Source organism: Narcine bancroftii, chromosome 4 (genome assembly GCF_036971445.1).
Source record: "Narcine bancroftii isolate sNarBan1 chromosome 4, sNarBan1.hap1, whole genome shotgun sequence".
Classification (NCBI taxonomy): Eukaryota; Metazoa; Chordata; class Chondrichthyes; order Torpediniformes; family Narcinidae; genus Narcine; species Narcine bancroftii.
In genome coordinates this window covers 292309093-292322144 of record NC_091472.1, presented here as the reverse complement: position 1 = coordinate 292322144, position 13052 = coordinate 292309093, and the positions used below count along the sequence as shown (strand labels likewise).

General features: G+C 41.7%; 1 protein-coding gene across 10 annotated transcripts in view; it reads right to left on the bottom strand.

The window, feature by feature from the left end:
* Positions 1-13052, bottom strand: part of rbms1a (RNA binding motif, single stranded interacting protein 1a) — a 309299-nt gene that overhangs the window by 56258 nt on the left and 239989 nt on the right. For all 10 annotated transcript variants that reach the window (XM_069935379.1, XM_069935377.1, XM_069935378.1 and 7 more), the window contains one exon: positions 8531-8589. In XM_069935379.1, coding sequence (XP_069791480.1) covers positions 8531-8589 — 59 coding nt within the window. The remainder of the gene's footprint in view (positions 1-8530; positions 8590-13052) is intronic.

Here is a 13052-nt window from a genome sequence, read left to right as displayed (position 1 = left end):
TTTCTTTACTGGAAAAAAATTATGAAACAAATCCAAGATTCCGCTGTGTATCATCTGCAAAATGCATTTCAGCTACTTACCTTTAAAACTCAATCAACACCTCCCAAACTCTATGACCAAGAATGCCAAACCAAACAGCAGCCACATGGGAAGACCACTACCTGCAGCTTCCCTTTCACACACTTACCATCCTCTGATTTGGAAATTGATCTCTGTTCCTTCATCATCACTTTACATGAAACCCTGTAACGTCAAACCAAACAGCACTTTTGGAGTACACCTGTTCAAAAGACAGCACAGGTTCAAAGCAGATGCTCACTACATCCTTCATGGGTCATTGCAGTTAGAAGTATGGTCAATAAATGCTGGGATTACAGAAGCATACAGATCCTGAAAATTTTAATTAAAAAAAAACTCATGTGGAGAGTCTTCCATAAAGCTTCTGACTTGTGCCTTAACAGTTGGTAGAAAGAGAAAAGCCATTTGTTGCTGAATAGTCAGTCAGTCTGGCTCTAAAGCAGTGGTTCTCAACCTTTTTCTTTCCACATACATACCACTTTAAGTTTTCCCTATGCCATTTGTCCTCTGTGATTAGTAAGGGATTGCTTAAGGTGGTGTGTGGGTAGGAAGGGAAGGTTGAGAATCACTGCTCTAGACCCAATTGTTACTAAAATATTTTGCTTGAGAAAAATTGTCATTGAACTATTTCCTTTGGAATTATAAAACTGTGCACATAAAGAGTCAATTAGGTATGATTAAAACAGTGGTTTTCAAACATTTTCTTTCCATCCACATACCACCTTAATCAATCCCTTACTAATCACAGAGCAGCTATAGCATAGAGAATAGTTAAAGTGGTATGTGAATGGAAAGAAAAAAGGTTGAGAACCACTGCTCAAAAGGTTGTCATAGCCAAAGGGTGGCAATGGGGACGAGCTCCCACTGCTGCACAAATCTTCTTCATGGCGTGTGACTCAAATAGTCTCTGACAACCAAGTCCAACTCCTGGCCTTCACGTGTGGCATAGTTCTTATGCCCAGCAGAACTCTTGTCACTGACAGGAGAAGGGGCAAAGGCAGGCCACTGGTGCCTTGAAATCAGTTGCTCCAGCAGACGAGGCTCATTAACCATGGGTGGTAACTCATCTAGGAGAAGGAAAACACTGATCTCAAACCTCCGGTGCCTTGTGGTTATACCTGCTCATGGGAAAGGCTTTGGGAGTAAACTCTGAGGAAAAATCCAGAGCTGGAGTCCCGAAGATGGCTGACTGTTGAACTCAGCACTGGCTTGGCAATTCCTGCAATGCTACTGGAACCAAATTATATCGGCCTTGATCATTCCTTTGGACCTGTCATTAGCATGGAGAGAGGGGTCCTACTGCATAGGCTACAGATGGATCTCCATATCTACTCCCTGGCTTGCGCCCTGGAGATGCCATTGCATAGTGACTACCAGAGGCATAGTACCCACGGTTGACCATGACTGACGGAGGCCAAAGAAAGAAAAGAAAGAAAGTTAGTCTGTGACTGTCACCCCTATCAATGCCTCTCACGATTTTATAAACATCTATCAGGCCTCCCCTCATTTTCCTGAGTTCCAGAGAAAACAACCCAAGTTTGTCCAACCTCTCCTCAGAACTCACACCTACAGGCAACATCATGGATAACCTCTTCTGTGGCCACACCAAAGTCTTCACATACTTCCTGTAATGTGGTGAGCAGAATTGCACACAATATTGCAAATGTGGCCTAACCAAAGTTTTGTATAGCTGCAATGAATTCTCCTTACCTAATGCAGCTTCTGATGAAGGCATGCATTCTGTATGCCTTCATTACCACCTCATCTAGTTCCATGGCCACTTGCTCGGAGCTATGGACCTTGACCATTGGATCCCTCTGCACACCAGTGCTTTTAATGCCATTAACTCTATATTTTTCCTCCTAACCTCTCCTTTCATGCAACACCTCACACTTGTCTTGATTAAACTTCATCTACTCGTGTCTATAACTGATCAATATCTTCAAAAACTCTCTATATTGCACACAATTTATGTCTTTATGTCATCTAAACACATAGTAACCCACCCACTTTTATGAATGACATGGATGAAAAAAATGGGTGTGTAACTCAAGTTCATTATTGGCCGATTGTATAGGTAAACCTGACAAAAGTCTTCAGTGCAAAGACATGCAAACACACAACCAGACATAACACTCACCCAAACAAGTGATACATATGCAGTACATATTTACAAATATCTTAATAAATAAATATTATTTAATGAATAGTAGAGTCTCGGAGGGTTAGTATGAGCAAATAATTTAGTTATTCAGCAGTCTCACTGTCCATGGGAAGAAGCAGTTTCTCAGCATGGTGGTTCTGGCTCTGATACTCCTGTGCCTCTTTCCCAATAGGAGAAGCTGAAAGATGCAGTGTACGGAGTGGTAGGGGTCCTCAACGATTTTCCACAACCTTTTCCAACAACTATTCTGGTAGATCACGTCAATGGGGGGAGGGATACCTAGTGATTCTCTCTGCCGTTCTTATGGTCTTGTAGATTTACCTCCGATCAAATGCTCTGCAGCAACTGTACCACATTGTGATACAGCCAGGCAGGACGCGAATGAGTCGTTGTGGAAAGATGACAGAATGGTTTGCCCACCTCAGTCTTCTCAGGAAGTGCAGTCGCTGTTGCACCTTCCTGACAAGTGAGGTGATATTTCTTGTCCAGTTTTCTTAAATGGACTCTGAAGAACTTAGTTCTCTCTACTCTCTCCACTACAGAGTTGTAGAGGGTGGTCATTCCTCATCCTCTTGAAGTCCACAAACATCTTCTTTGTCTCATCAGGTTGTTATTCCAGCACAATATCATGAGATTTTCCACCTCTTCTCTGTCATAATCTTGCTGATGCGGCCAACTACTGTGTGTCAATAGACAATAGACAATAGACAATAGGAGCTGGAGTAGGGCCTTCGGCCCATCGAGCTAGCACCACCATTTTACAGATCATGGCTGATCACTACCATCAGTACCCCTTTCCAGCCTTATCCCCATAACCCTTAACTCCTTTGCCCACTAGAGTCTTATCTAACTCTCTTTTGAACATAATCAGCGAATCTGCCTCTACCACTCTCTGTGGCAGAGCATTCCACAGATTCACACTTCTCTGGGTAAAAAAATGTTTTCTCATCTCCGTCCTAAAGGGCCTACCCTGTATTCTTAAACTATGCCTTCTAGTCCTCGTCTCCCCCATCATTGGGAACAAGTAATCCAACTTCACCCTGTCTATCCCCCTGATAATTTTGTATACCTCAATCATGTCCCCACTTTGTTGGAGCTGGATCTGGCATTGCAGTCATGGGTCAGTAGTCTGAATAGGAGCGGGCTCAGCACACGGTCCTGAGGTACTCCAGTGCTCAGCGTGACGGTGCTCAATGTTCTGCTGCTGACCTGGAAAATCTGTGGTCTTTCCATTAGGAAGTCCAGAATTAATTACCAGCGAGACAGCTTCTCCATTAGGCTCAGGGAAACGGTCATATTAAATGCGAAGCTGAAGTTGATGAATAGCAATCTGGTGTACAAGGCATCATTCTCCAGGTGGGTGAGGACAGAGTGGAAGGACAAGGCTGTAGCATCATTAGTGAAATAGTTTCTTCCATAGGTGAACTGAAATGGATTCAGTGATCCAGTGTCACTTGGAGGTGCACTTTGATGTGTTTCATCACCAGAAGCTTGAAGCATTTCATAATGTGGAGGTCAGTGCCATGGGCAGTGGTCATTGAGGCCTATTACCATCACCCTCTTTGGTATTGGGATTGATGGTGGCTGTCTTGAAACCCATGGGTATGAAGGACTGCTGCAGTGACATGTTGAAGACGTCCATAAGATCCTCCATCTGTAGGTCTGCACAGTCCTTCAGTACCTGAGCAGATACATTACCTGGTCCCGCTACCTTGTATGGGTTATCTTGGATAGGGTTCTCCTCACCTTGGCTGCCATTTATCAGGGGCACACAGAGCTCCCTTCAGCATCAGCCTGTTTTTCTCATTGAACCATGCATAGAAGATGTTTAGTCTGTCTGGAAGGGAGGCGCCATTGTCTTTAACTCACAAGGTTGTCTTGTGATCTGTTATGGTCTTGATCCCTTACCCCACTTGCATCATGTCACTGGTATTGCACAACTGTCCATGGATTTTCTGTGTGTACCCATGTTTTGCCTTCATATGCAATGACATATGAAGATTGGTGGAATCATGAACAATGTAGAGAGTTATCAAAGATTAAAACAGGATATGGATAGGCGACAGATATGGGGAGAGGAATTGATGATGGAGCTTAATCTGGACAAGTTTGTGATCAAGAGCCTCTGAGATTGAGAACCAGTTAATAGTTGGTCTTTTTCTAAAATTTCTTCCAGACTTGCTGAGTTTTTCCAGCATTTTCTTTTTTTTACTTCTGATTTCCAGCAACTGCCTTTTACTTCCAATATATACTGAGTTTCGCCAGTACTTTTATGTCATGCACGAGAACCCAACATCTGCAGATTTTCTGGTTTACCTCCCATAAAGTGCTAATATTGTAAGTTGGTCATCATACATGAAACATTACTCCAAAGTTGACTTTTGAGCCTTTTAATAATGTCAGTTTCACAATCTTCCACAGAAGCGATACCATCCAGGAACCCGTCATTCAGTAGCTATCACCCAAAAAAATTTTTCAAGATCATAATTGTAGGTGATGATGTAATTTTAAATGGTGATCCATGAACAATATTTTTACTTACAACTGCTAATAAGGCACATATTTTTAATTAAAATTCTGGAATATGTGGAGCTAACTCGGAAACTAAAAAAAAAGAGAATCAAGATATTTTACTGAGAAGAAGTGAAAGGGCTAATGTACTGGAGAAACTCAGCAGGCCTCACAGCAGCCAGAGGAAGTGAAGAGAAATCAACATTTCAGGTCTGTTCCATTCATCAGGTTTCCCTTTACTTCCTAAGGATTCTGTGTGACCTGCAGAGTTTCTCCAGCACATTAGTGTATTGCACTCACCCTCAGCATCTGCAGACTTTCTTGTTCAACACCTTAGTGAGAGGGCTCCTGCAGTATTGTGCATAGTTTTAGACCTTTGCCACAGAGGGAAGACACCAAAGATTCATATGACAGGTTCCAGCGTTGGCAGGTATATCCAGACAGATCAAGTGGACCAGGACTATATTCTCTAGAATTTAAAAATGTGCTCTCACTAAAAACTTCAAATTCTTACAGGGCTCAACTAGTTGGTTGCAGAGAAGACTTTTCTCCTAGCTGAAGAGACTGGAAGCAATGGTCATAAAGGAGCAGCCATTTAGGATTATGAAGTAAGTAAATGTAGAGTCATTCAAAACTCATCAGTTTCTGGATATTAAGGAATTGAGTGAAGTGGGAGTACTGCATGATATAAGGAGATTAAAGTACAAGATCATCCAAAATATTTATCAGGATCAATTATCATAAACATGTCACTAAATTCGTTGTATTCTGGCAGCATCCCAGTGCAAACATTATATAAACTACCGTACAAAATAAATAAAAATAGTGCAAGAAACAGTCAAAGTAAGACAACGTCTATGGTCCATTATTCATTATGGAATCTGATGGCAGAGGGGAAAAAGCTGTCCTGCCACTGAATGCTATTCTTCAGGCTCCTGTACATTTTTCTCCAATGGTAGCAGAGTGAAGAGGGCATGGCTGGTTGGTAGGGGTCCTTGAGGATAAGGGCTGCTTCCTTAAGAAACCATCCCTTGTAGATGTCCTCGATGGAGTGAAGACTGGTGCCCATGATGTCGCAGACCGAGTTAACAACCCTCTGGAAATTTTTCTTGTCCTGAGTGATGGGACCTCTGTACCAGACAGTGATGCAACCAGCCAGATTGGTCTCCACGGTACATTTGTAGAAGTTTTGAGAGTCTTCAATGACATGCGGAATGGTTTAAAGGCCAAGTGATCGACTCGATTTTAACACGTAAGATTATTTTAAACTAGGTTACAATGTGGAGATAAAAATGGAACATGTGTAACCAAGTGTTTCAAACAAAATATCCCCAATCATGATACAAGGAAGGAATTTATTTTGGTTTTGAAAAGCAATGTTATATTATATACACCACCCATTTCATACAAAATTTTATGTTACAGTGGTGATGTAGTGCTAAGTTACCAGACTTGCAGTCCAGAGGCCTATGTAACAATCTTCAGATCAGAGTTAAAATTTAAACCAGTTTCTAATCTGATTATTAAAAAGTCATATGCTCAATTTCCGAATTGAATGTAAATTTTCAAACACTGTGGGAACCCTTTTTGAATGAATTTTATAACCTTTGATTTCTTATGAAGGTATAAATATTGACTAATGAAATAATGTTTCATTCTGATAAGAATTTTGTCTCTTTTCTTTTTTGGCCAAAGCTTCTTTCTTGATAGTGGGTTTAGATTTTCCTTTTTGTAATAATAAAATGATATAATATCAATACAATATAATCTGTTTGATTAAAATGTGGAATATGAAATGATATGATTCAAGTGTAATGTATCTTTTTGAATTTTAACATATATCTATTTGTATTCTATATTTTTGGATGTGAAATAAAAACATTGAAAAGAAGAAAAAGTCATGGGCAATGATGACTATAATATTGGATTGTCATACAAATCCATTTTCCTTACCTAATCTAAACAAAATTTGCAATGGAAAAGAATTAACAGCTTCAAGTTCCTGGGCATCCATATATTGGTGTACCTCACCTGAAGCCAGCACAGCAGTAAATGTGAAGGAGTCACACTTTCTTTCTCAGAGAAGAATTAGCATGTTGTTCTGTTTCTTCTTTGGCTTGGCTTCGCGGACGAAGATTTATGAAGGGGTATGTCCACGTCTGCTGCAGGCTCGTTGGTGACTGACAAGACCAAGGTGGGACAGGCAGGCACGGTTGCAGCGGTTGCAAGGGAAAATTGGTTGGTTGGGGTTGGGTGTTGGGTTTTTCCTTCTTTGTCTTTTGTCAGTGAGGTTGGCTCTGCGGTCTTCTTCAAAGGAGATTGCTGCCCGCCGAACTGTGAGGCGCCAAGATGCACGGTTGGAGGCCACATCAGCCCACTGGCGGTGGTCAATGTAGCAGGCACCAAGAGATTTCTTTAAGCAGTCCTTGTACCTCTTCTTTGGTGCACCTCTGTCTCGGTGGCCAGTGGAGAGCTCGCCATAGAACACGATCTTGGGAAGGCGATGGTCCTCCATTTTGGAGACGTGACCCACCCAGCGCAGTTGGGTCTTCAGCAGCATGGATTCGATGCTTGCGGACTCTGCCAGCTCGAGTACTTCGATGTTGGTGATGAAGTCATTCCAATGAATGTTGAGGATGGAGCGGAGACAGCGCTGATGGAAGCGTTCTAGGAGCCGTAGGTGATGCCGGTAACATACTTCTAAAGCTGCACTGTGGAAAGTATGTTGACTGGTTGCATCACAGCCTGGCTTGAAAATGAAGGTCGAGAAATGCAAACGGCTATAAAAAGTGGTAAACCTAACCAAGTCCATCACAAACATTGACCTCCCTTCCATCCATTGAAGACATTCTGTAAGATGCTGTCTCAAGAAGGCAGTCAACATCATAAAGGGTTTCCATCACCCTGATCACAATTTCTTCTTGCTGCCACCTTCAGGCAGAGATACAGAAGCATAAAATCCAGCCCACTAGGTTCAAGACCAGTCTTTTTTCCAACAGCCATCAGGCCCATGAACTTCCCAGTACTTCCCTAACCATAACACTATTCAGGATCAAAGATCTATATTGCACTATTATAACATCATATTTTTGCCTTAACTGTATCTATGAATATTTATTTTATTATTTATTTTTATATATTATCTTTTTCTTCTCTCACATGGTGATCTATACTTGGATATAATTTACATTAGAAACAAGGATTTCAGTGGATTTTTACTGTGCACTTGTGCAAATGAATAAACTCTCATCATGATCTAACTCCAAATATACCAGTGTGGTTGATCCTTCTATGGCCCCTGAATTGTCACAGCAAATCACTCAGTTTAAGATAAATTAGGAATGAACAATAAATGCCAGATATGCTAGTAATACTTAATTACACATAATGAATAAAACAAAGGGCAGCACAGTTGGCGTAGCGGTTAGTGCAATGCCTTTACAGTACCAACGATCAGGATCAGATGGAGGTTCGAATCCCGCACAGTCTATAAGGATTTTGTACGTTCTCCCTGTGTCTGCGTGGGTTTTCTCTGGTTTCCTCCCACTGTTCAAAAACATACTGGGGGTGGGAGGTTAATGGGGTGTAAATTAGGAGGCATGGACTCGTGGGCCGAAATGGCCTGTTAGCATGCTGCATGTCCAAATTTTTAAAAAATAATAATTTAAAATTTAAATTAAAAACCATAATTGAAATAAAATTTAGAATCTGTAGAAAGGAGCTAACACAATGAATTATCATTTCCAAATTATTCATGCAGCATGTCATAAATCATACCTTTGCATTTATTCGTTGTCTTGTCCAAGATGGCTTTTGTTGATACTATTTTGCCGTATCTACAAACAGAATAAAATGTAAATTTAAAACAAACAGTGCTGCATTGTGTTGAAAATCCTTAAATAGGCTGTGAATTGACTAATATGTTATAATCAGTTTTTCCTGGTGATAACATTTAGCAGTATTAAAATACAAAGATTTGATCTTTATCCTGCTACATCCTTTATCATCCCTCTAGAGTCAAGAGATTGTCCATGACTTTTTTTTCATCCAAATCATTTACATATAATCATAATCAACAGGGCTCCTAGCATCCCTCCCTCCAGAACACCCTGGTCACAGGCCTGCAGCTAAAATAACAGCTTTTTCCCACTCCCTTTCTGGCCTTCTACAGGCCAGCCAATTCTGAATCGAAACCTTCAACTCACAATGGAGCACATACATTGTTATCTTCTGCATCAGCTTGCCATGAGGGATCATGTCAAATGCATTCCTGAAGTCCACATAGACAACATCCACTGTCCTACTCTCAACCATCTTTATTACCTCCTCAAAAAAAAGAATGGCCTGACCCAGACTAATCCATGCTGAATGCCCTTCATCAGGCTATGCCTTTGCAAATGGATATAATGATAATCATGAGTTTATTGTTATATCCATTCCACTGAAATTCTGACTTACTGCAGCCGGAGAAGGACTTGTGAAAAAACCTTTACCAGTCAACTTAATTGAACAAAAAAGACAATAAATATAAAAGATACAGAATAAATATTCACAGTACTCCTAGTGCAAAAAGATGACTTGCAATAGTGAAGACAGTCATTTTGTGTCATTGAAACGGTCCATGATTCATGTAACAAGGAGAGGTTCAAGAGTGTCAGAGCAGTGGGAAAGAAACTGTTGTTTTCAGTCTTCGGAACTTTCTACTTGAGAGTAACAGTAAGAAGAGGTTGTGATCAGGGTGATTGGCAGTCCTTTATGATGCTGGCTCCCTTCATGAGGCAGAAAATCACATAGATATCTACAGTGGATGAGAGGTCAGAGCCTGTGATGGATTTGGCTATGTTAGCTACCTTCTGAGTTCCTGGGCACTTGAATTACAAAACAAGGCTGTGATGCCACCAGTCTATATACTTTCTAGAAGTTTGATAGAGCATCCAACCACATGCCAAATCTCTTCAAACTGGTTAGCATGCAGAGGCATTGGTGTGTCTTCTTCAAGGTTGCCTCCATGTGTGGCTCCAGGAGGGGACGTGAAATATGGACTCCCAGGAATTAAGGATCTGACTCTCTTCAACTCTGTCCCATCAATGCAGACAGGTGCTTAGTCCCTCTGTCTCTCCTCTCATAAATCAACAGGTTCCTTGGTCTTGATGACCTTAAGATCAAGAATATTGTCTGACACTACCCAACCAGGTTCTCTATCTCCATCCTGTATTCTGACTCATCATTGCCAATTATTCGGTAAACAGATTGAGTTGGATCTTAATATGACTGCACATCATTGGTGTACAGGGAATTTAGCAGGAGTCTAAGCATGTAGGCTACAGGCACTCCTGTGTTGGTAGTCAGCATGGAAGAGGTGATGTTACTGATCCACACTGATAGGGGTCTACCAATTAGGTAGTCAAGGATTCGGTTGCAGAGGTATAGGTGGAGTCCCAGATCCTTTAACTTGGTCATAGGTTTTGCAGGTATTGGGGTTGTGTGCCAAGCTGTCATCACTGAGGACGGCTCGACTGGTCTCAGTAATTTAATGCAGTGGAGAGCCAGCAAGATGGTGTCTGCTGTTGACCTGTTGTGGTGAGAGGCAAATTGAAGAGTTTCAGGTCCTCCCTGAGATAGGAGTTGATTCAATCCATAAATAACTCTCAAAGCAGTTCATCACAGCAGATGTTAGTGCGACCAGCCGATAGTTGTTGAGGTTGGTAAATCATATCTGAAGTTCCTCTTCAATAGCTTCCACTGAAGAACCATAGAACACAGAACACAGAAAAAGGCCGTTGGGGAAAAATCTAGTCAGTACCAAACTATTTATTCCACCTCGTCCCATCAACCTACACCTAGAACTATAGAACACCTTCCTCTTCCATCCATGTACCTATCCAACTTTCTCAAATGTTGAAATTAAGCAAGTATCCACCAACGCTGCTGGGAGCTTATTCCACCACTCTGATTGAAGAGGAACTCCCTAATGTTTCCCATGTCCTCTAGTTCTTGTCTTACCTAACTTCGAAGTTCAAAGATCAGATTTATTGTTAGAATACATACATGACATCACATACAGCCCTGAAATTTTTCCTGCGGGCCAGGCAGAATTTCTACTTGTCTGTCGTGCAAAAAACTGCACACAAGCTATGTATTAAAAAAAAAAGAGAAATGTAAACAAACTGTGTGAATCAGAATTTATCATCATGAACAAGTCACAAAATTTGTTGTTTTTCAGCATTACAGAACATGTTGCTGTAAATTACATTTCAAAATAGATGAATAATGCATGAAAATAGGAGAAATTGAGATAATGCCTATGATTAATTGTCCATTCAGAAATCTGACGGCAGAGGGAAGAACCTATCCTTGTGCAGCTGGGTGCTCGACTTCAGGCTAGTGTACCTCTTTCCTGATGGTAGCAGTGTGAAGAGGGCATGACCTGTGTGGTGGGGGTCCTTGAGGATAGAGGCTGCTTTCTTGAGAATGTCCTCAATAGAGTGGACTGGTGCCCGTGATGTTGCAGGCCAAGTTAACAAATCTCTGGAGTTTTTTTCCTGTTCAGTGCATTGGCATATCCATACCAGACAGTGCAATACAGAAAAAAATATTCAATAATAAATAAGAGTCCTTAAATGAGTCTCTGATTGATTTTGTTGTTTAGGAGTCTGACGGTGGAGAGGCAGCAACTGTTCCTAAACCTAGTGGTATGAGTCTTGTGGCACTTGTACCTCCTTCCTGATAGCAGCTGCAAGAACAAAACATGTCCTGGGTGGTATGGATCCTTGATGATTGCTGCTGCTCTCTGACTGCAGCATTCCATTATTATCTTCTTGACGGTGGGGAAAGTTTTGCCTGCGATGTACTGGGCTGCCTCCATTATATTTCGCAAGGCTTTGCGATTAGAGGCATTGGTGCCCTTAAACCAGGCTGCCCTGCAGCCAGTCAGCACAGTTTCCACAACACATCTGTGTAAGTTTGCCACGGTTTTCAATGTCATACCAAACCTCCGCAAACTCCTGATGAAATAGAGACGTGCTTTCTTCACGATGACATTAGTGTGTTGGGTCCTCCGAGATAGTGACTCCCAGGAATTTAAATTTGCTTACCCTCTCCACCTCTGATCCCCCAATGCCCACTGGATTGTACACCTCTAGTTTTCCCTTCCTAAAATCCACAGTCGTTTCCTTGGTTTTGATATCATTGAGTACAAGTTTGTTAGTACACCATTCAGCAAAGTTTTCAATCTGTGTGCTGACTCATCACCCTTTTTATACAACCCATTACTGTAGTATCGTCAGCAAATTTGTAGATGCTGTTATTGTCGTACAGTCAAAGGTGTAAAGAGAGTTGAGCAGAAGCCAAGAGAGCAGCCCTGTTGTGGTCTGCTGCTGATGGAGATTGTGGAGGAGATGTTCTCACCAATCTTCACTGATTGTGGTTTGGAGGTGAGGAAATCCAGGATCCAATTCCATAGTGTGGCATTGAGGTCCAGGTTTTGGAGTTTGCTGATCAGTTTTGAGGGATGATGGTGAAGCCTAATTGTAGTCAATAGGGCGCATCCTGATGTATGCAACTTTGTTGCCCAAGGCTTTATATGGAGCCATCTATTGGTGCGGTAGGCAAATTGGAACAAATCCATGTTGCCGCTCAGATAGGAGCTGATATGCTTGAACACGAGCCTCTCAAAACATTTCATCACTGTGGATGTGAGTGCCACTGGTCGGTAATCATTTAGACACGTTACCACATTCTTCTTAGGCACCTGCAAGATTGAGGCCTTTTTGAAACAGGTGGGTGCCATGTCTGGCCTGAATGAGATGTTGATGATGTCTGTGAGTACAATGGCAAGTTGGTCAGCACAGGTTTCTCTACTCAGCTGGGCACTCCATCCGCACTGGATACTTCCCTTGGATTCACTCTCCTGAAGACAATGTGCATGTAATCCTTGGATACTGTCAGAAGAGGATCATCAGAAGACATGGGGGTGTGCAGTGGTTCATCCTTGTCTAGTGGTCAAATTGGGCATAGTTCATTTGGGAGTAAAGCTTTGCTTTCTCCTACTATACCACATTTGGCTTTGTTGCAGGATATGTCATTTATCACAACTGTTGGGTATCCTTTGATGTTTCCATTCTCATCCCAGGGGATGGCTTTTCCTTGGTTGCACCTGCTCCATGTGTACTGTCTTGGATCTCCGGACTTATATATCTGCGAACTGGCTCTCAGCAGGTTCTGTATTTCATTATTCATTCAAGGTTTCTGGTTGGGGAAAACTCTGAACAATTTGGTGGAGACACACTTGTCCATAATT